General features: G+C 39.1%; 1 protein-coding gene across 1 annotated transcript in view; it reads left to right on the top strand.

The window, feature by feature from the left end:
- The window catches only part of las1l (LAS1 like ribosome biogenesis factor), a 70,939-nt gene extending 50,826 nt beyond the window's left edge, over positions 1 to 20,113 (top strand). Inside the window, exons 10-13 of the mRNA XM_073058057.1 lie at positions 3,988 to 4,135; positions 6,217 to 6,554; positions 13,190 to 13,340; positions 19,586 to 20,113. Of these exons, the coding sequence (XP_072914158.1) occupies positions 3,988 to 4,135; positions 6,217 to 6,554; positions 13,190 to 13,340; positions 19,586 to 19,676 (728 nt within the window). The 3' untranslated portion in view covers positions 19,677 to 20,113. The remainder of the gene's footprint in view (positions 1 to 3,987; positions 4,136 to 6,216; positions 6,555 to 13,189; positions 13,341 to 19,585) is intronic.

The following is a 20,113-nucleotide window of genomic DNA, read 5'->3' as shown; positions in this document are numbered from 1 at the left end:
GTGGAGAGAAACAGTCAACATTTGCAGGTTCAACACCTTGAATCAGGGCTATGAAATGAGGCGTGTTTAAATTGCTGAGAATGTGAAGAGGTGGAAGAGAAAATGTATGTCTGTCGTAAAGTGAAAACTGAGGTTGGACGAACTTTGGTTGTATTCTCTGTAGTGACAGAGGATGAGGAAAGACCTAACAGAAGCTTGTAAGATTGAATGGCATAGTTAGGTGGACAGTCTTTTCTCAGGGCAGAAATGTCAAATACTAGAGGATGTGCATTTAAGGTGAGAGCTTCAAGTTTAAATGAGATGTGCAGAACAAGAGTGATGGGTGGCTGGAATGGCTGATGGAGGGGGTGGGGGATGGTGGAAGCTGTCTATGACACACATAGGCAAGGAATGGAGGGTGTTACGTTCTCGCTCGAGTGTAATGTAATGCCGAGGTAAACGTCGAGATAAACCGGAGTCAATGAAAACAAGGTCGCAGTAAGATTAACCATTTACTGTTCACTCTTCACATTAACGTATGGTGAAAACTGTTGATAAAACAATACAAGATTGGTACAGTGTTTGTTTCCTTCTAAATATCACATTTACATTGTGAATACTTGCAAAGATAAAACTACAATAACTACATTACATTAAAGTGCAGCATACAGTCAGAATTTAGCTGCTCCATTGACTGCTTTAAATACACTTCAATACAAACTATCCCGACTCTTTAACTAACGAAAACATAAACCTTATCGACCGTCGTTACTTTTAACAGAATCGGCGTTAACATTTTAACTCAACATATCGATTATCTAATGACTTACAGCATTGCTTTCACTGTGTCTTTGGTGCGTAGAGAACTACCTGCCTGCGCTGGACTGCCACATGTGAGCGACCCCCACCCTTGCGTTTATCCCAAACCGGTATTTTCCCACAAGACGTGACGAACCCGGATGTGACATCATCGCAGCCGCGATATATTACAGAAGAATAAATTGACTAAACAGTCCTAACTTTAACTAAAAAATGCTAACAAATTACTAAGCGAAAATATTATAAACTAAATAACTGCCCTAAAGGCAGCACAGAGGGATATGTTTAGCACAGACATTGTGGCTGAAGGACTTGTTTATGTGCTGTACTGTTGTATGCTCTATAAAGAGAAGATGGCCAAGATTGGCAATAGTGTGAATAGATGAGGAAACAAAGTAGGAGCAGGAGTAGATCACTTGGCCCTTCAAGCTTGTTCATTGAAACTAATCCATCTGAAGGAAGAACAGAAAAATACAAAAATCACTCATGCAGAGTGAGATAGAGAATATCGCAATGGTTAGAAATCTTAAAATCTAGAAACACCAGCAGGGCATGTATCATTTGTGGAAGGAGAAAAGCAGAGTTAATATTACATATTCCACATCTCAGGATTTATCCTGAGCCGAACACATTGATGCAGTCATGAAGAAGGTGTGCTGGTGGCTCTGCTCTTTTATGAGTTTGAGCAGACCTGATATGTCACCAAAGAGTAAACACGAGGAAATCTGCAGATGCTGGAAATTCAAACAACACACACAAAACGCTGGTGGAACTCAGCAGGCCAGGCAGCATCTATAAGGAGAAGCACTGTCGACGTTTTGGGCCGAGACCCTTCGTCAGGAAGGCTGGATGTTGTTAGGGCACAGGGCACAGGCACAGGAGTCAGATGATCCACACTCAAAGTTAGGAAGAGCTTCTTCCTCCAGTACCGTCAGATTTCTGAACAGTCCAGTATTCCTTTATTTTACATTATTTATTTAGTTTTCATTTATACTGTACTTCTGTTGCAAAGTGGCAGATTTCATGTCATATGTCAATGATGAATAGTCTGATTCTGAAATCAGTGAATTTGCATCAGAAATTGCCAGTTCTGAAACACTAATAAATATTTTCTGAAACAGAAAATACGTAATGGACCAGGTGACATCAGCAGAGAGAGAAAAAGCTGAGCCAATGCTCCAGGCAGTAAAAGCTCTTATGAAAGATCATCGATTTGAAATGCCAGCCCCACTCTCCTCCCCACAGATAGCTGTCTAAACTTGTAACCATACCCAGTATTCTGTGCTTGTACATTAGGACTAACTTTTGCTTGAATCTTACAGCCCCTAATAATATGGGTCATCAGTTTTTTCCCTTGATGGTATTCACTTTGCTCTGCCACCCACTTCTTCTTGAGAACTTAACTTGTAAACAAGAGAAAATCTGCAGATACTGGAAATTCGAGCAGCGCACACAAAATGCTAAGGGAACTCAGCAGGCCAGGCAGCAGCTATGGAAAAAAAGTACAGTCAACTTTTTGGGATGAAACCCTGCGGCAAGACTGGAGGAAAAAAAAACTGAGTAGATTTGCAGGCTGGGGGGAAGGGAAAGAGAAATGGCAGGTGATAGGTGAAACTTGGAGGGGGAGGAATGAAGCAAAGAGCTAGGAAGTTGATTGGTGAAAGAGACAGAAAGCCATTGAAGAAAGAAGAAATTGGAGGGGGTGGGGGGGAAGCATCAGAGGGAGGTGATTGGCAGGCCAGGAGATAACATGAGAAAGGGACATAGGGATGGGAAATGGTGAAGTGGGGGAATGGATGTTTGGAAGTTGATCTTCATGCCATCAGGTTGGAGGCTACCGAAACAGAATATAAGGTGTTGTTCCTCCAACCTAAGTATGGCCTTATCCTGACAGTGGAGGAGACCGTGGGTGGACATAGCGGAATGGGAATGGAAGCGGGGTCTCTCAGTGGCCACCCATTTTAATTGCACTTCCCATTCCCATTCCAATATTTTTCATTTTCTATTCTTCAGGATTGTAGTATCAGTGATTTTAGTTTTGCCTTTTGGTGTTCTCAGTTTACTATATTACAGAATATGCAGGATTCTGTATTAGATTTTTCTTCACTTTCTAATTTTTGTTGTAAAGTCAGTATATGTAACTGAGCTGTGCACACCAGTAATTCTCCATCTGGGCTAAACTGCTGGATTCCACTGTAGATACTGAAGATGTATTGCTATAGCTAGCCTAGCAGCAGAAAAGTAGCTATCCAATGTCTCCCATGTGCAGTACATAAGAGTATTGTGCTCAACTGCAATGTTCTTCTTTAATAAACAGCTACAATAACTAACGTTACTGAGTAATTGTTAAGTTGACTTGTCAATCAAACCCTCATAGTGAGACACTGAAGAATGTTTCCAGTGTAATGGAACTTAGGAGTGGCAAGCACTGTGAGTAAGTCGAGTTGAATTTTGTGATGCACCTGATTGTACTGTTGATCTTTAAAAATTATGACGGCTGAATGTAATTTCTCAGTCTTTTAAATATGGGTTTGATGGAAGTGAATGTGAAATGTATTCTTTTCTACGAAAAAATGTATTTGAAGTAAAGCTGAAAAGGATCAAAACAACATATTTCATTTTTCCATTATTAGCAACATTTGAATTTTATGATTTATTTTTATTTTGTAAGCTTATAGTTTTGTGAATTTAGTTCTATAAATCCCCTGGTTTTCTGTCACTCTTAACAGTTGTAAACTTAACTTTGATAAGACTCCACATCATTATAGAGGTCCTTAGAAATGAAATAGAAATAAAATAAAGTACAATCAATAAAAGTGCCATGAGTTGTTAAAAAATTGGTTTGCTAAAAAAATTGCAAAGTTAGGAGTGGTTTTGATGGAATGTAATTACATGAGGAAATGGGTTTGTCAGCAAACTGTAACCGGTTGCGTAGCAACCCAAGTGGCAATGAGTAAAGTGGCACATGAAATATGTAATGTAGTCTTTACAACAATTTGCAAAGTCATTGTTAAATTCCTATACTACAATAACTTGTAGAGATATTGCTTTTAATATAATAGAAGTCCAAACAGTTCTGAACTATAATCTTCATAGAATTTTTGGTTCTAGCTTTATCTAGGTAACTGAAAATTACCGGTAATAAAAAGTAACTTCATTTTCTGCTTTTTCAATGCTTTTTCTGTGTAGGGAAAAGAGTAAGGGGCCTTCCACGAAGTCAGAAAATCAAGAGGAGTATGTGGCAATTGTTTTTATTTCCATGTCCTTTAGACTGGCAAGATCTTCTAGAAAGTTGCCTTGCAGCACCATGTCAAGCTACACCTCATCTCCTACAACAGTGAGTTCAATTACTCTTAGTTCTTTTATTTGCTGTGTAATTTGCTCATGATACAGTATACCTAGGATAAGTAATGTGCACATTTTTTAAAATTACCTCTTAATCACCAGTGTGAAAAAAGATTAGTGAATGAGTGGAGGAATTGGGAAGAAAATAGGAATATATATCCTCAAAAGGACATCAAAGATTTTAGAAACTTGGAGAATATTATTTGTTACTTCATTATTTGGAATGTTGTGTTTAGTTCTGGTCACTTCATTATAGGAAGGATGTATAAGCTTTAGAGGGCGCAGAGAAGATTTATCAGGATGCTGCCTGGACTAGGGTGTATGTAGATTAAGCGAGATAGGCTTTTCGTTTTGGGGTAAAGGAGGATGAGAAGTGATCTGATAGAAATATACAAAATAAGAGGCATAGATAGAGTGGACAGCCGGAAACTTTTTCCCAGGACGGAAATGGCTAATACAAGAGGGCACAATTTTAAGTTGATTAGAGGAAAGTACGGGGGGGGGGGGGGGGGGGATATCAGAGGTAAGTTCTTTACACAAAGTAGTTGTGGAATGCCCTGCCAAGGATAATGGTAGAAGTAGATACATTACGGGTGTTTAAGAAACTTAAAGATGGGCACATGGAAGATAGAGAAATGGTTGGGTATGTAGGGGAGAAGGGCTAGATTGATCTTAGAGTATGTCAAAAGGTTAGTGGGCTGAAGGGTCTGTACTGTGCTGTAATATTCTATGATCTATGTTAAATGGTAAAATAACAAAATACTTATTAGAGATCCCAACAAAAACTTTGCTGGAATTGACATCATTTTGCTTAGAACATTGAGTTGTGGAAATGAAGTAAGAGAAGAAATGACAGCATATGAAAACATAATTTCTAACAAAGAAGTAGTCAAGAAAAGAATATTGGATCATCAATTTAGAAGAAGTGAGAGACTGAAGTCAAGGGAGAAAATGACAGAGGCTATAAATTCACTTGTGTTTCAATATAGAAATTGCTCTAGAGAGCTGGAACATGATTAATAAAATGTATTTGGTTAAAAATGTAGAAAACGAGTAGGTTATTGCCCAAGCTAACATCAGCAAGCAAGTTTCTGAAGCCATTATGTAACAAAATTTTCATTTAGAAAAGCATGAATTAAAGAATACCATCCTGGTTTGATAAGCAGTAAATTATATCAAACAAGTTTTGCAGTCTTTTAATTAAATAGTATGTTTATAATTAAAATAACTTCTGTACACTGAATGCAAGGTTTGCTGACAACTGGCTTTGTGTGTCAAGAGATTGAGATTGCTTTGGAGAGTTAACATAGTCTCAATGGGCCAAATTGCCTCCCATGTTTAAGTCAAAGTCGCTGATCTAATGAATACCTGTTCCAGTCTCCAAGGACTGAGGTAATTAGCACCAATGACCACAACTAACTTTGTGCTCACAAACAGATCTTGCCCATTTCCCCCCTCCCCTTCTGTGACTCGGCACAAATTTGTTGGATTATGTCCCTGTGTGGTCCTTTTGATGTTTTTGCTGCACTATGGGCAAAGTCACTGAAGCAATTTTTAATATATCACGTAGGCTTTAATTATCTGAACCGTTTATCAGATGAAAGATAAATTAGATATCTGATAATATCTTTGAATTTGTGTCATTTTGATGAAGTGCTATGATTATTTTTTTTTCTTTACCTGATGGTCGGTGAAGTAGAACTACAGGAAATAAAATTAAATTCTAAAAGAGATAAGAGAACTTTTCTTTAAAACAAGATTCCAGAATTAAGTGTACTGAATGGTCTTGTTATAAACTTTATTCAACAGAATTATTCATATTGTAGCAAGTTTTTCTAAAAGGCCATGATAGACTTGTGACATTTCATATCCTAATAACTACCTAGAAACAATACTTAGAACTTTTAGTACTTCTGTACAAAGTTTGAGTTGATCCGAATCCTCCTTTTATAGCAGCTTGCCAAATATCCACTGATTGTATGATAGATCTCTCTTCCCTAAAACTGATGAGCAGATTTCTAACTTGTACAAAAGAAGACAAAATAAGATCTGCCTTTTGCTGTACAATTTCAGGATTTTAACTGACATGGACTCTCCATTACCCATTACCACACAACAGAAACTGCTCCAGCTCTGTTCTATATATATTCAGGAACCAGGGTCCTTCAGCATTTCTGACTTCCCAATTGGATGTAATCAGCTACCAGTATACACAGTGGAAAACCTGCCAATGATGAATGGAGCCGAATCATCAAACCAGTTAACTAGCACCATGCATACTGACTTCATAATGGACACTGAACCTGTGGTGGTCCACACCTCTGGAGAAGAACAGACACAAACAGTCAACCTTGAAGTGTTAGCTGAGACAATTCAGTCCTTGGAGGGATCAGTATGGCAGTTATGTACAGGTGTGCAATTGCTTTGATGTTTGTTTTTGTTTATTTCAATGGTATATTTGTGTAGATTTTGTTTAAATATTATGGAATGGAAACATGTTCATTTTAAGTACATAGTTATTATTACAAAAAAAACTCCCTTGTTGAATAAAGCATAGAAAAAAAAGTTGTAACTTCCTCTACATTGCGTCAACAGCAGTCTCGAGGTTGTTATTTTTTAAGTTTCAGTGCCTGTGGTTTCTCTAAGGTTGAGACTTTTTTTTTTGAAGTATCTGTCACACAGGATGATAATCAGAGTTGTTCAGGTCAAATAAATTGGTGTAAGATAGTTCACAAAGAAATATTTATATAAGCAGAGTAAACCATGTACTGTATTCATTGGTGGCAAAGTAGTACTAATTATCAGATTTTTGGCCTTTACTAAACCCACTGATATGTTCTTGACTTTGGGAAAAATAATTAAATGTTGACAGATCCATTTCTACATAATCATTAGTTACATTGTTAGCGTAATACATAATGTACTTCACTTTATTTATTGCAAATTCTACTGATTTTGTTTTGAATTGTTAAATCTGAGTTCATAATCCCTTGCTGAGCTCTCCATTAACTGTTAGTCAATGTGCAGTTCTATAGCCTACCAAAAACACTGTTTTGCACATAATAAATATCAAATGTTAGATATATCTGTAGCATTATACTCAAGAAATAGTTTATTTTGAGAATAGGAGGAAAGAGGAAGATGTTGGTGCCCTGGAAATTTTCATTCCATTTTATCACCAATCTTTATGCAAATTTGAGTTGATTCTGCCCTGCAGGAAGATTCAGTCCAAATATTTACTGTATGTGTTCAGGGAGTGTTCTGTGTTGATGGTACTTGTATTTGTACTTGTTCATGAAAACTTGTATTTTTACCATTCTAGAGAATGAAATAGATGGGGACAGTAGTAGAACGGTAGGATGCTTAGAAAAGTCTCTTTGAAGTGGTGTGTGATCCATTTTTTTATTCATTCAATATTACAGGAATCTGTTAGCTGAGGAAAATCTTTTAATTTGGGAAAGCAATTTGTTAGCTGCTTTTTTAATGTCAGAAATAGTGTTTTCCAGTGTGCTTTTTTGAGCTGCTTTGAGAGATTTGAGAATAGAAGAGACAGAACACTGCAGTACAGAAACATACAATTTGACCCATCTAGCCTGTGCGGAGCTATTAATATGCCTAGTCCTATCGACCTGTACCTATCCAAACTTCTCTTAACTGTTGAAATTGAGCTTACGTCTACCAGGTAGCTGGCAGCTTATTCCACACTCTTGACCCTTGCTGAGTGAAGAAGTTCCCCCTCATGTTCTCCCTAAAATTTTTACCCTTCACTCTTAACCCATGACCTCTAGTTCTAGTCTCGCCCAACCTCTGTGGAAAATGCCTGCTTGCACTTACCCTATCCATACCCTTCATAATTTTGCATACCTCTATCAAGTCTTCTTTCATTCTTCATTCCTAACCTATTATCTATAACTCAGGTCTTCAAGTCCTGGCAGCATCCTTGTAAATTTTCTCTGCACCCTTTAAATCTTGTTTACATCTCTCCTGTAGGTATGTGACCAAAACTACACACAATACTTCAAATTAGGTCTCACCAACGTCCTGTATAACTTCAACCTAACCTCCCAACTCCTGTACTCAATAAATTGATTTATGAAGACCATTATGCTACAAGCTTTCTTTATGATGCTATCTACCTGTGACATCCTTTTCAAGAAATTATTGATCTGTATTTCCAGATCCCTCTGTTCTACTGCACTCCTCAGTGCCCTACCCCTCACTGGAAACCTTGTGTTTCCCACAACAATCTGCAATTTCTCTTCAAAGTTGCTCCTCTAAAACTTGCAGACTGTAAATTGGTCTATAATATAATCCCCGTAATGTGATCATCCCTTCCTTAGTTCCACCTATATAGCCTCAGTAGACGAGCTCCGGAGCACTGCCTATATGAGTATTACCCTGTCTGAGCACTGCCGTGACATTTTCCCTTACTAGTAATGTCACCTCTCCCCCTTTAATCCTTCCCACCATATCATGTCTGAAACAACAAAACCTTGGAACAATAAGCTACCAGTCCTGCCCATCCTGCAATGAAGTCTCACTAATAGAACATAGAACAATACAGCATAGTACAGGCCCTTCGGCCCACAATGTTGTGCCGACCCTTAAACCCTGCATCCCATATAACCCTCCACCTTAAATTCCTCCGTGTACCTGTCTAGTAGTCTCTTGAATTTCACTAGTGTATCTGCCTCCACCATTGACTCGGCCAGTGCATTCCCCGCACCAACCACTCTCTGAGTGAAAAACCTTCCTCTAATATCCCCCTTGAACATCCCTCCCCTTACCTTAAAGCCATGTCCTCTTGTACTGAGCAGTGGTGCCCTGGGGAAGAGGTGCTGGCTGTCCACTCTATTCCTCTTAATATCTTGAATACCTCTATCGTTTCTCCTCTCATCCTCCTCCCCTCCAGAGAGTAAAGCCCTAGCTCCCTTAATCTCTGACCGTAATGTATACTCTCTAAACCAGGCAGCATCCTGCTAAATCTCCTCTGTACCCTTTCCAATGCTTCCACATCCTTCCTATAGTGACGTGACCAGAAATGGACAAAGTACTCCAAGTGTGGCCGAACCAGAGTTTTACAGAGCTGCATCATTACCCCGCAACTCTTAAACTCTGTCCCTCGACTTATGAAAGCATACACTCCATAAGCTTTCTTAACTACCCTTTCTACCTGTGAGGCAACTTTCAGGGATCTGCGGACATGTACCCCCAGATCCCTCTGCTCCATCACACTCCCAAGTATCCTGCCATTTACTTTGTACTCTGCCTTGGAGTTTGTCCTTCCAAAGTGTACCACCTCACACTTCTCTGGGTTGAACTCCATTTGCCACTTCTCAGCCCACTTCTGCATCCTATCAATGTCTCTCTGCAATCTTTGACAATCCTCAACACTATCCACAACACTACCAACCTTTGTGTCATCTGCAAACTTGCCAACCCACCCTTCTACCCCCATATCCAGGTCGTTAATAAAAATTACGAAAAGTAGAGGTCCCAGAACCTATCCTTGCGAGACACCACTAGTCACAACCCTCCAATCTGAATGTACTCTCTCCACCACGACCCTCTGCTTTCTGCAGGCAAGCCAATTCTGAATCCGCCTGGCCAAACTTCCCTGGATCCCATGCCTTCTGACTTTCTGAATAAGCCTACCATGTGGTACCTTGTCAAATTCCTTACTAAAATCCATGTAGATCACATCCACTGCACTACCCTCATCTATATGCCTGGTCACCTCCTCAAAGAACTCTTATCAGGCTTGTTAGACACGACATACACTAATCTAATGGCTACACGATCTAGTGGCGACACATGCTGTTCCATACCCTAAGCTCTTCCGCCTTCCCTGCAATACTCATTGCATTGAAGTATACACAACTCAGCATTAGTCCCATCGTACTCAACCTTTCAATTCCTGTCTTTGTATGGAGGCTTAACAACAGCCTTTCTCACAACCACTCCATTATCTGCTCTGGTGCTTTGGTTCTCATCACACTGCAATTTTAGTTTAAGCAGCACTAGCAAATTGGGGTATTAGTCACTCCAGTTCAGGTGCAAACTGTCCTTTCTGTACAGGTCCCACCTTCCCTGGAAGAGAGTTTAATAATGCAAAAAACTGAAGCCTCCGCTCCTACACCATCTCCTTAGCCATATGATCTTCCTATTTCTGGCTTCACTAGTGGTAGGGGCAGCAATCCTGAGATCATAACCCTGGAGGTCCTGTCCTTTAACTTAGCTCCTAACTGCCTAAACTCGCTTTGTAGGATCTTTTTACCCTTCCTACCCATATCATTGGTACTGACATGGACCATGGCCTCTGGTTGCTCACCGTCACACTTCAGAATGCTGTGTACTTGATCTGAGATGTCCCTGGCATCTGGGAGGCAACATACCATCTGGGAATCTTGTTCTCATCCACAGAACCTCCTATTTCCCCTATCAGTACAGCTTGCCTCTTCTCCTCCCCCCCCCCCCCCCCCCCCAAATCCAAGACCTGATCTGCTTTCCCCTGCTAGGTCATCTCTTTTCTCTCCTACACACACGTACACAATGTCCTGGTAATCAACCCCTCAGTCTCCCAAATGATCCTGAGTTCATCCAGTTGTAGCTCCAGTTCATCACTGCCTGAAAGAAGTTGCAGCTGGATGTACTTCTTGCAGATGTAGCCATCAGGGACACTGGAGGTCTCTCTGCATTTCCACAAGAAGGGCATTCCACTGCTTTAACAGTGCAATAAGAGAGAAAGAAAAATTAACCTAAAAAAGCTACCAACTTCTTTACCTCTCTTTGCCAAAGCCTGAACTCCCCACTCTTAATGCTGGTCCACCCCCATAATGGCCTTTCTTCTTAAACCTTACTTCTTTATATTAGCCCTTGCCAAGTTAGGAATGTTAGGAAAATATGCCCTTCAATATTTGCTTTTATTTCCTTTTACTTTTATCTACACACTGAGATTCCTTGGAACTAAAGCTATTGCAATGTCTTTTTAATACCTCCCTTCTTTGCTTATTTATTTAAGGCCTCCAGATAACTGTAATGTATAATTTCTTCTCATTTTGCTGAATTAATTGACTTCACATGAGGTTTTACTGCTGAAACCTGGTGGTTTAACAAAGGTGAATTCTGATTCTGGAGATCTAGTGTTAATTGATTAGCCGGAGTTCTTCCTTGAATACTGAAAATCATAATTATGTCTTTTGAACAAAAGTTCAGGCTTGCCCTTCAAAATTAAACATGTTACATGCAAAGAAATGCAATCAATACCAGATTTCTAATGCTGTATGTACAATGCTGAAAAACTCATCTGTTAGAGGAGAAGATAAATCTCTCTCCAAAGGATGACTTTTTTTTCAAAACCGGTATCATTTAAGTTCCTCATTAGACATTGTTTGATATACTTTGAGACCTGGACCTCAATACTTCCTTGTGCAATTGGATCCTGGATTTCTTCACTTGTAGACCTCGGTCTGGATTGGCAAAAGCATCTCCTATCTCCATCAGTGTGGCAGCATCGCAGGTGTAGCGTTAATCTGACTCGGACACCGCAGTATTAAACACATACGTTTATTCACCAGACTTCCATTTTACAAAACCTCGCGTTCTGACATCATACGCACTCTGACCTACGAATACTCACATAATACATTACATCCCCCTTCTCAAGTTTTTTTTTACAATACTGTGAATTACCAAAACAATGCCTCTAGGTATGACTTTCTAACATTACAACAGCCATGACATAAACTGATAAAAATCTTAACTTCTTATACTGTATTCTACATCGTATCTTACAATACTAACAGCAGTGTATTTTCTTTTACTAACATAGACTAATAAACCTTTTATTTCACACCTTGGAACTTATAACGTGTGATTTTGTCTCAAACTGTGCGAGACTGTAGGTAGATCTAGTCTCTGTATCTAGCTGGAAGTTTGACTTGTCTCCCAGACCTTGTGTGATAGAACTGTGACTGTGCTTGTCCTTCAGAGTCAGTCTCTCGAGTAACCTCTGTGTCTGCATTTCCACCTCGATCCGTCTGCGCCGAACTTTCACCGTCATTGCGTCGTGGGGTTTCGTCACGCCTCTCACTCTTGGTGTCATTTGTTTCCATGTCTGTATCCGTGGAAATGTCCTGTGTATCTGTACGTGGAAACACCCTCTCACCTGTCTTCAGCAGATGCTTCCTGTTCCTTTCCGCTTTCTGCTGACATCATGTAGTGTTAATGTGACTCGGACACCACAGTATTAAACACACACATTTATTCACCAGACTTCCATTTTACAAAACCCCGCGTTCTGACGTCATACGCACTCTGACCTACGAATACTCACATAATACATTACAGCAGGGATGTGTACTTTGCCCCCTGCTCTACTCACTTTACACCAATGACTGTGTGACAAAGTACAGCTGTAACACCATATACATTTGCTGATGACACCACTGTTTGAAAATAAGGCTGAGTGGTGTAATAACCACCTCTCTCACTCAATGTCAATAAGACCAAGGAGATTATTGTAGCGTTCAGGAGAGGGAAACCAGAGATCCATAAGCCAGTAATCATCGGAGGAACAGAGGTGGAGAAGGTCATTAACTGTAGATTCCTGGGTGTCACTATTTCAGACCTGTCCTGGACCCATCATATAAATATAATTGCAAAGAAAGCACAACAGTGCCTTATTTTCTCAGGTTTCTGCATTGATTTGACATGTCATCAAAAGGACTTGCATCACCAGGTTCGGGAACAGTTGCTACCCACTCAATTATCAGGCTCTTGAACAAAAGGGTATAACTGCACTCATTTAAAGTCTCTTTTTATCTTGTTTCATGCTTGTTATTTATTACTATTTATTTATATTTGCATTTGCAGCCTGTTGAGCATTGATCCTGTTTACAGTTACTCTTATATAGATTTGCTAAGTATGCCTGCAGAGGAAAAAAAAACCTCAGGGTTGTATGTGGTGACGTGTATGTATTCTGATAAAGTTTACTTTGAACTTTGTAAGTCCTACAGTACAGTTATGATTCTGACTTTTTTTTAGATCAAATTGCATGGAAGGATTATCCTTTAGGTAAAGTAGCAGGCCAAAGTGAAGATCCTAACTGCTTTTTAGTGGATAACTACACCTTGATGCCAGTGTTGCCACAGCCAACAGCAAAGGACACCATGGATCACCAGAGTACTAAAATGAGGTAAATGATCAGTCTGCTTAATGTTCTTTCTCCAACTTGGGGATGATTTATGTTAACACTTGCAAATACACAACTTCACCACTGATAAGTATAGTTTTCTTAAATGTGATTTTAAAAAATTAAAGTACAAAGAATTAAAATAAATTTGTATAACAAATTGTTCACATTACAAGGTATTTCATCACTACTGATAACTTAAGATATAGAAGTAGAATTAGCCATATGGCTTATCAAGTCTGGTTGTCCTTCAGCTGATTGTTGTAGTTCCCCCCACCCCGCACCCCAACCTGTTTCTATGCCTTCTCCCCTATAACACTTAATCCCTCTCCCAGACTTCCCTATTTCATCCGCCACTTCGTTTTCCACTCTCCTAACTGGCCTCCGTAATACTACCTGCCCCTTCACCCATCTTTGTATCATCTGCAAACTTGGTCAGAATGCCATTAATATCTTCATCCAGATCATTAATATATAAAGTTAAAAGCTGTGGTCCCAGCACTGGCTCCTGTGGAACTCTACTAGTCATTGGCAGCTGTCCTGTAAAGGACCCTTTATCTTTACTCTCTGGTTTCTGCCAGTCAGCCAACATTCTGTCCGTGCTTATTCCTTGCCTTTAGCACCATGGGCTATTGTTCAGCAGCTTCATATATGGCAGCTTGAGAAACGGCTTCTGAAAATCCCCCATGACTGTATGAACTTCCTCTGGGTGCTCTGGTTTCCTCCCGCAGTCCAAAGACCTATGAGTTTGTAGGTTAATTTGTCATGTATATGTAATTAGACAACGTGGGCTTGTTGGGCTGGAGGAGCCTGTTACTGTGCTATATTGCCTCAATAAATAAATAAACTGGTCCAAGTAACTGGCATGTGTTGACTCTCCTTTGTCTAACTTGGTTATTACCTCCTCAAATAATCCTAACAGATTTATCAGGAAAAATCTCCCCTTAATGAAACCAGTTAGCCCAGTCTTATCGTGTACTTCCAAGTACTCTGAAATTTCATCCTTAATAATAGACTAAAATCTGATCAACCACTGAGATGGGCTAACTGGTTTATCGTTCACTGTTTTTTGCCTCCCTTCCTCCTTAAATAGGTGTGACAAGTGATTTTTCAGTTCTCTGGGACACCCTCCTGACTGCAGTGATTCTTGAAAGATCACGTTTAATGTGTCCACAATTTTTTAAGCTACTTCTTTCAGAACTGTGGTGTAGTCCATCTGATCCAGATGATCTATCCACATTCAGGCCTATCGGATTCCCCATACCTCCCAGTAATGACCACTGTACATGTCTGTACCTCCTGACTCTTGAATTTCTGGCATGTTACTGGTGTCTTCCACTATAAAGGCTACTGTAGCTATTCACTTCCTCCACCCTTTCTTTGCTTGTACTTCTCTAGCATCACTTTCCAACAGTCCGTTGTCTATTCTTGCTTCTTTACGTATCTTAAAACCTTGCAATCTTTTATATTAGTAGTTAATTTACTTTGTGATGTATTCAGATTCCACCTCATAAATTGGTGCTGTTTGAATGCTAACATTTTTTAATCACTCTTTTTAAAAGCTCTTTTTAATCACTCTTGTGACTAGAGTTTAAAACTCATTTCCGTTTTATATTTGGATGTGTTGTGGATAACGTTGGCAATAGAAGATTAAACAGATCATTTGGGGGCATTGTTAATTGCTATCATTTTATATTTTAAATTACATTAGAATTAGAAATTTTCTTTAGGCAATGACAAACCAGTTTGTGTAATGGTGACATTTTACTAATTCTGCTGTTTATGAAAAGGGAGTTTTTTTTATAGAAGAACAGGTACAGTATTGGTCGAATATCTTCTGTGTTATGGAAAAAGTAAAACATTACTGAAAACTACTGATAAGTTTCATAACACACACAAGATGCTGGAGGAACTTGGCATGCCAGACAGCATCTATGGAAAAGAGTATAGAGGACATTTCAGGCCTGCTGAGTTGCTCCAGCGTTTTGTGTGTGTTGCTTGGGTTTCCAGCATCTGCAGATTTTCTGCTGTTTGTGATAGTTTTCAAATGGTGTTTTATCCTTTCTGGTTAGTCAGAAGAAAAGCCTAAATAGTTTCAGTGAAAATTAGGTTCTGGATGAAACAAATGCTAGTAGAATTCAAGCCGTGTCTTTGTGTCCTTGAGTTGCCTTCAGAAAGAACTTCTCAATCAATGATTTGCTTCTAAGATGATATATTTACTAGTGTTCTGCTGGGGTCTGTTGGGACCTCAGAAGTTAACCATATTTATTATAGATTTGGATAATGGGATGGAAAACCTCGTGGGCTAATGATGTATTAGACATAAAATAAACAATATAGACAGGAATATGAAAGAGTAGCAAATGTACTTTGTTGCAGACAAATATGAGTATATCCAGTGTGAACCTAAAATGGACAAGAGTCCTTTCTGACTTTAGCAAAGCTAGAAATGTATGGACTCCATGTATAGACATCTGTAAATAATCATAGCAAGGTACAGAAAATAAGTTATAAAATACCAGTTTTAGGGAACTAGGTACAATCAGGTGGATGTTATGTTTCAATTGTGTAGCTTTTTCATTTATTTCACAGAAAAGAAGATCCGGTGCAGCTTTTACTCAGTGCTAACTGAAATACAAATCTAAACGTTGTCCTTCTTGAAACAAATGTAGAGCAATACAGCATTGAAGCAGGTCCTTTGGCCCAACAAATCAGCACTGGTCAAGCAGCCAGTTTTGCACTAATCCTACCCTAACTCATTTTATCCTCCCTGTAGCATCTATTTATACGGTAGAGGCAATTTACAGAAGCAAGTTGTGGTGTGATGTGAGAGGGAAGCTAAGCAGTCTTAATGGTTTAAAAGTGCAAAATTGGACATTTATAATAGCTGGATTGCTAGTGTGGTTGAGTTTATGGTAATGTTACTGATGGTTTGGTAGACCAGCAGATTTATTTTCACAGGGGTGAGGAGTAAGCCTTGAATATGTGCTGTAATTGTCACCATATTTCCACAAGCAATCCTCAGGCTAGGATAAGGGAAGACATGCAGTTTTGAAAAGTGTCAAATATAGGAAATGTAATTCATATATGATATAAATATAATATCACATAGAGTGTTAAATATAGTGACTCTGATTCACAACTCCAAATATCATAGCAATGAAAATCTATTTCTTTTGTTCACATGGTGTTGGTTGATCTGCTTCACACACCCAGGGCACGTATAAGCTCTGTGCTTTGATGTGAAGAATGTTACTGCTTTAAAGCTGAAAATTCTCCCCTTTAGGTGTAGTGGGGGAAAGGATTCCATTCCATTCAGTGTGGTGATAAGTTCCAGAGTTGTCAGATCTTGATTTAGCTGTCTTATCTGTTGGTTAGATACTGAACATGATTTGATGCCATATTTCTCTGTTGACTTTCTCATTTGTATCTTGGTACTATTTTGTGACAAAAATGTTTAGAATTACCCCATGGCACGGACTTAGATGATCGCCTCTGGGGAAAATTCAGTGCATTGTGCGTTCATGATAATCTGCTAGTGAATTACGGTTTTCTGTGTTTCCAAGCTCCAGCTTCTCTGCCATGTTATAATTTACTGATAAGATTTGTAATTTGCAAAAGATTTATCATGACAGTGAAGGATATTTTTTAGCCAAATACACTCAACATAATTATCTTTTAATTCTCATGGTTTTGAATGAAAAGATATTCAAAGCAACTTCAGGGTGCTTGTGCCAGCCCTCTGGGCCATCTAGCTAATAACGTTCCATGGCTGCTTTCTTTTACTATGCAAGTGTAATTCTCAGAAATATATATAAGTTCCCTTGTAAAAGATACTGAATTTGCTTCCTCAATCCCTTCATCACTAGTCCAGATCACAGCCACTCATAGGTTATATTTGTATATTCATTTATATTTCCATATTCAAATAATTTTTGATCCATCCATTAATAACACTATCAAATCCTTTATGGATCTGAGCAACACACACAAAATGCTGGTGGAATGCAGCAGGCCAGGCAGCATCTATAGGGAGAAGCACTGTCGACGTTTCGGGCCGAGACCCTTCGTCAGGACTAACTGAAAGGAAAGATAGTAAGAAATTTGAAAGTAGGAGGGGAAGGAGAAAATGCGAAATGATAGAGAAGACCGGAAGGGGTGGGGTAAAGCTGAGAGCTGGAAAGATCATTGGCAAAAGGGATACAGAGCCGGAGAAGGGAAAGGATCATATGATGGAAGGCCTAGGGAGAAAGAAAAGGGGAGGGGAGCACCTGAGGGAGATGGAGAACAGGCAGAGTGATGGGCAGAGAGAGAGAAAAAAAAAGAGGAGGGGGGGAAAAACTAAATACATCAGGGATGGGGTAACAAGGGAAGGAGGGGCATTAACGGAAGTTAGAGAAGTCAGTGTTCATGCCATCAGGTTGGAGGCTACCTAGCCAGTATATAAGGTGGTGTTCCTCCAACCTGAGTGTGGCTTCATCTTGACAATAGACGAGGCCATGTATAGACATATCAGAATGGGAATGGGACGTGGAATTAAAATGTGTGTCCCATGATCCTTTCCCTTCTCCGGCTCTGTATCCCTTTTGCCAATCACCTTGCCAGCTCTCAGCTTCACCCCACCCCCTCTGGTCTTCTCTTATCATTTCGCATTTCCCCCTCCCCCTTCTACTTTAAAATCTCTTACTATCTTTCATTTCAGTTAGTCCTGACGAAGAGTCTCGGCCTGAAACATCGACAGTGCTTCTCCCTATAGATGCTGCCTGACCTGCTGTGTTCCACCAGCATTTTGTGTGTGTTGCTTGAATTTCCAACATCTGCAGATTTCCTTGTGTTTGCCTTTATGGATTTGACCACCTTTATCAGAAACACTTAATTATAACTATTCGTTTATATTCTTCATTGTTCCTGCAAATTGTTCTTTTCTTTCCTCTTTTATGCATTAAATTTCATCTGACCATTCCCTCTCTACCAGTATGTACTTAAGTTTGTCTCGTTGTTAATAACTTCTGAGTTTTGTTCCACCCAAATATTTTAAAATTGAATCCTATATAGCCAAGTTCAGAAGAGTACAGCAAAAAGAGCTGTTGTCCCAATACAGTCGGCCCTCCTTATCCGCGGGTTCCGCATTCGCGAATTCAACCAACCACGGATCAGGAAAACCCGAAAGTTCTCTCTCCAGCACTTGTTGTTTGAGAGTGTACAGACTATTTTTTCTTGTCATTATTCCCTAAACAATACAGTATAACAACTATTTACATAGCATTCACATTGTATTAGGTATTATAAGTAATCTAGAGGTGATTTTAAAGTACAGGCGGTCCCCGGGTTATGAACGAGTTCTGTTCCTGAGTCCGTCTTTAAGTTGGAACAGGTACATCCGGTATTATTTAGTATCAGTTAGTCAAACGTTTGTCTTAGTATATAGTATATATTTTACCTTTCTACGCATATAAACCACTTAAAAAACGTATATATTTCAATAATTAAACCACTGTGTTGCTTAGTAATAATTGTAGCTTACATCGGGGCAGGGCCTTTCTCATTTTATCCATTAAAATTGCTCCAATCGTTGACCAACTGTAGCCTAACACTTTTCCAATGACCGATGGCATTTCACCTCTTCCTGATCGCTTTATTACTTCCACTTTATTTTCAATCATGATCATGATTATTTTCGTGAACAGAAACACTGCAGATTCAGAGCTGCGCTGGGTCCTAAAGTCCACTGCACTGAGACAGGTTAAATAAGAGACTTGAGCATCCGCGGTTTTTGGTATCCGCTGGGGGTCCCGGAATCAATCCCTCGTGGATAAGGAGGGCCAACTGTACCAGCTTTTGGAAAATACCATTGTAAGGTATATTAGATTTGGAGCAATAGATGTATTTTTCCAACTATGCAAAAAGTACTAGGTCATTTTTCCATGAGTAAATAGAAAGCAAGGCGGCAAATGTGGGCTTGCAATTTTACAGTTTGGGGAGAAAGCCTTATCTTATTCTTGACTACATTACAAACGGATCTATTTTTACATAGAATTAATTGAATCTCAATTTAAAATGTTGGGTGATATGTTTTTAATCTCCATTTGCTTACTTCGTCACTCCAGAGTTGCTAGCATCTGAATTCTGTTTATTCAGATTAGGAGTAACGTTGCAAAATTCCGATATGCATGTACTGCAACCTCTAATGTGCTTTAATTTGAACATTTTCAGCTTTATATATCTATTAAAATTGTTTTCCTTTACAGTATCACTGGATTGCCTTGTGTAGACCCAGAAGGTTTATGGTGGAATCAAGGTGACCTACACAGACTGAAAGCTGGTTTGAAGTTGTTCTAATGAATGAAGATTTTATTTTTCAAATCATTTATTATTTTCCCCTTTTCAGCTTGTTCTCATCCCTTATTCAAATGTGTATGAGTGTGCACACGGTTTCATGTATATCCGCCATTCGGCTGTTTGTTGAGGTCTTTCGGAAGATGATAGTCCTGTTGTATATTTTCAATATTCACTATGTCTTTCAAAATCCTTACAATTTGTTTATGATGGACTGTCAGAGTAAAGATCAACATTGCAGACAGACCCAAAATTAGAGTTGACAATCTGAAGATCAGTTACAATCTGCCAAAATTATTCTCTTTTTAAACTAAATGTTGCTATTTCAATTGTAAACTTAATCATATGTGTTTATGGAATTCTGTAATATTATATGCATGTAAAATGGTAGTGACTGCTATCTTTCCTATTGCAAAAATAAATTCTAGCAAGCTAACTCA

Source organism: Hemitrygon akajei, chromosome 10 (genome assembly GCF_048418815.1).
Source record: "Hemitrygon akajei chromosome 10, sHemAka1.3, whole genome shotgun sequence".
NCBI classification, from domain to species: domain Eukaryota; kingdom Metazoa; phylum Chordata; class Chondrichthyes; order Myliobatiformes; family Dasyatidae; genus Hemitrygon; species Hemitrygon akajei.
The sequence above is the reverse complement of the archived record's forward strand: the minus strand, read 5'-3'. Positions and strand labels throughout refer to the sequence as shown.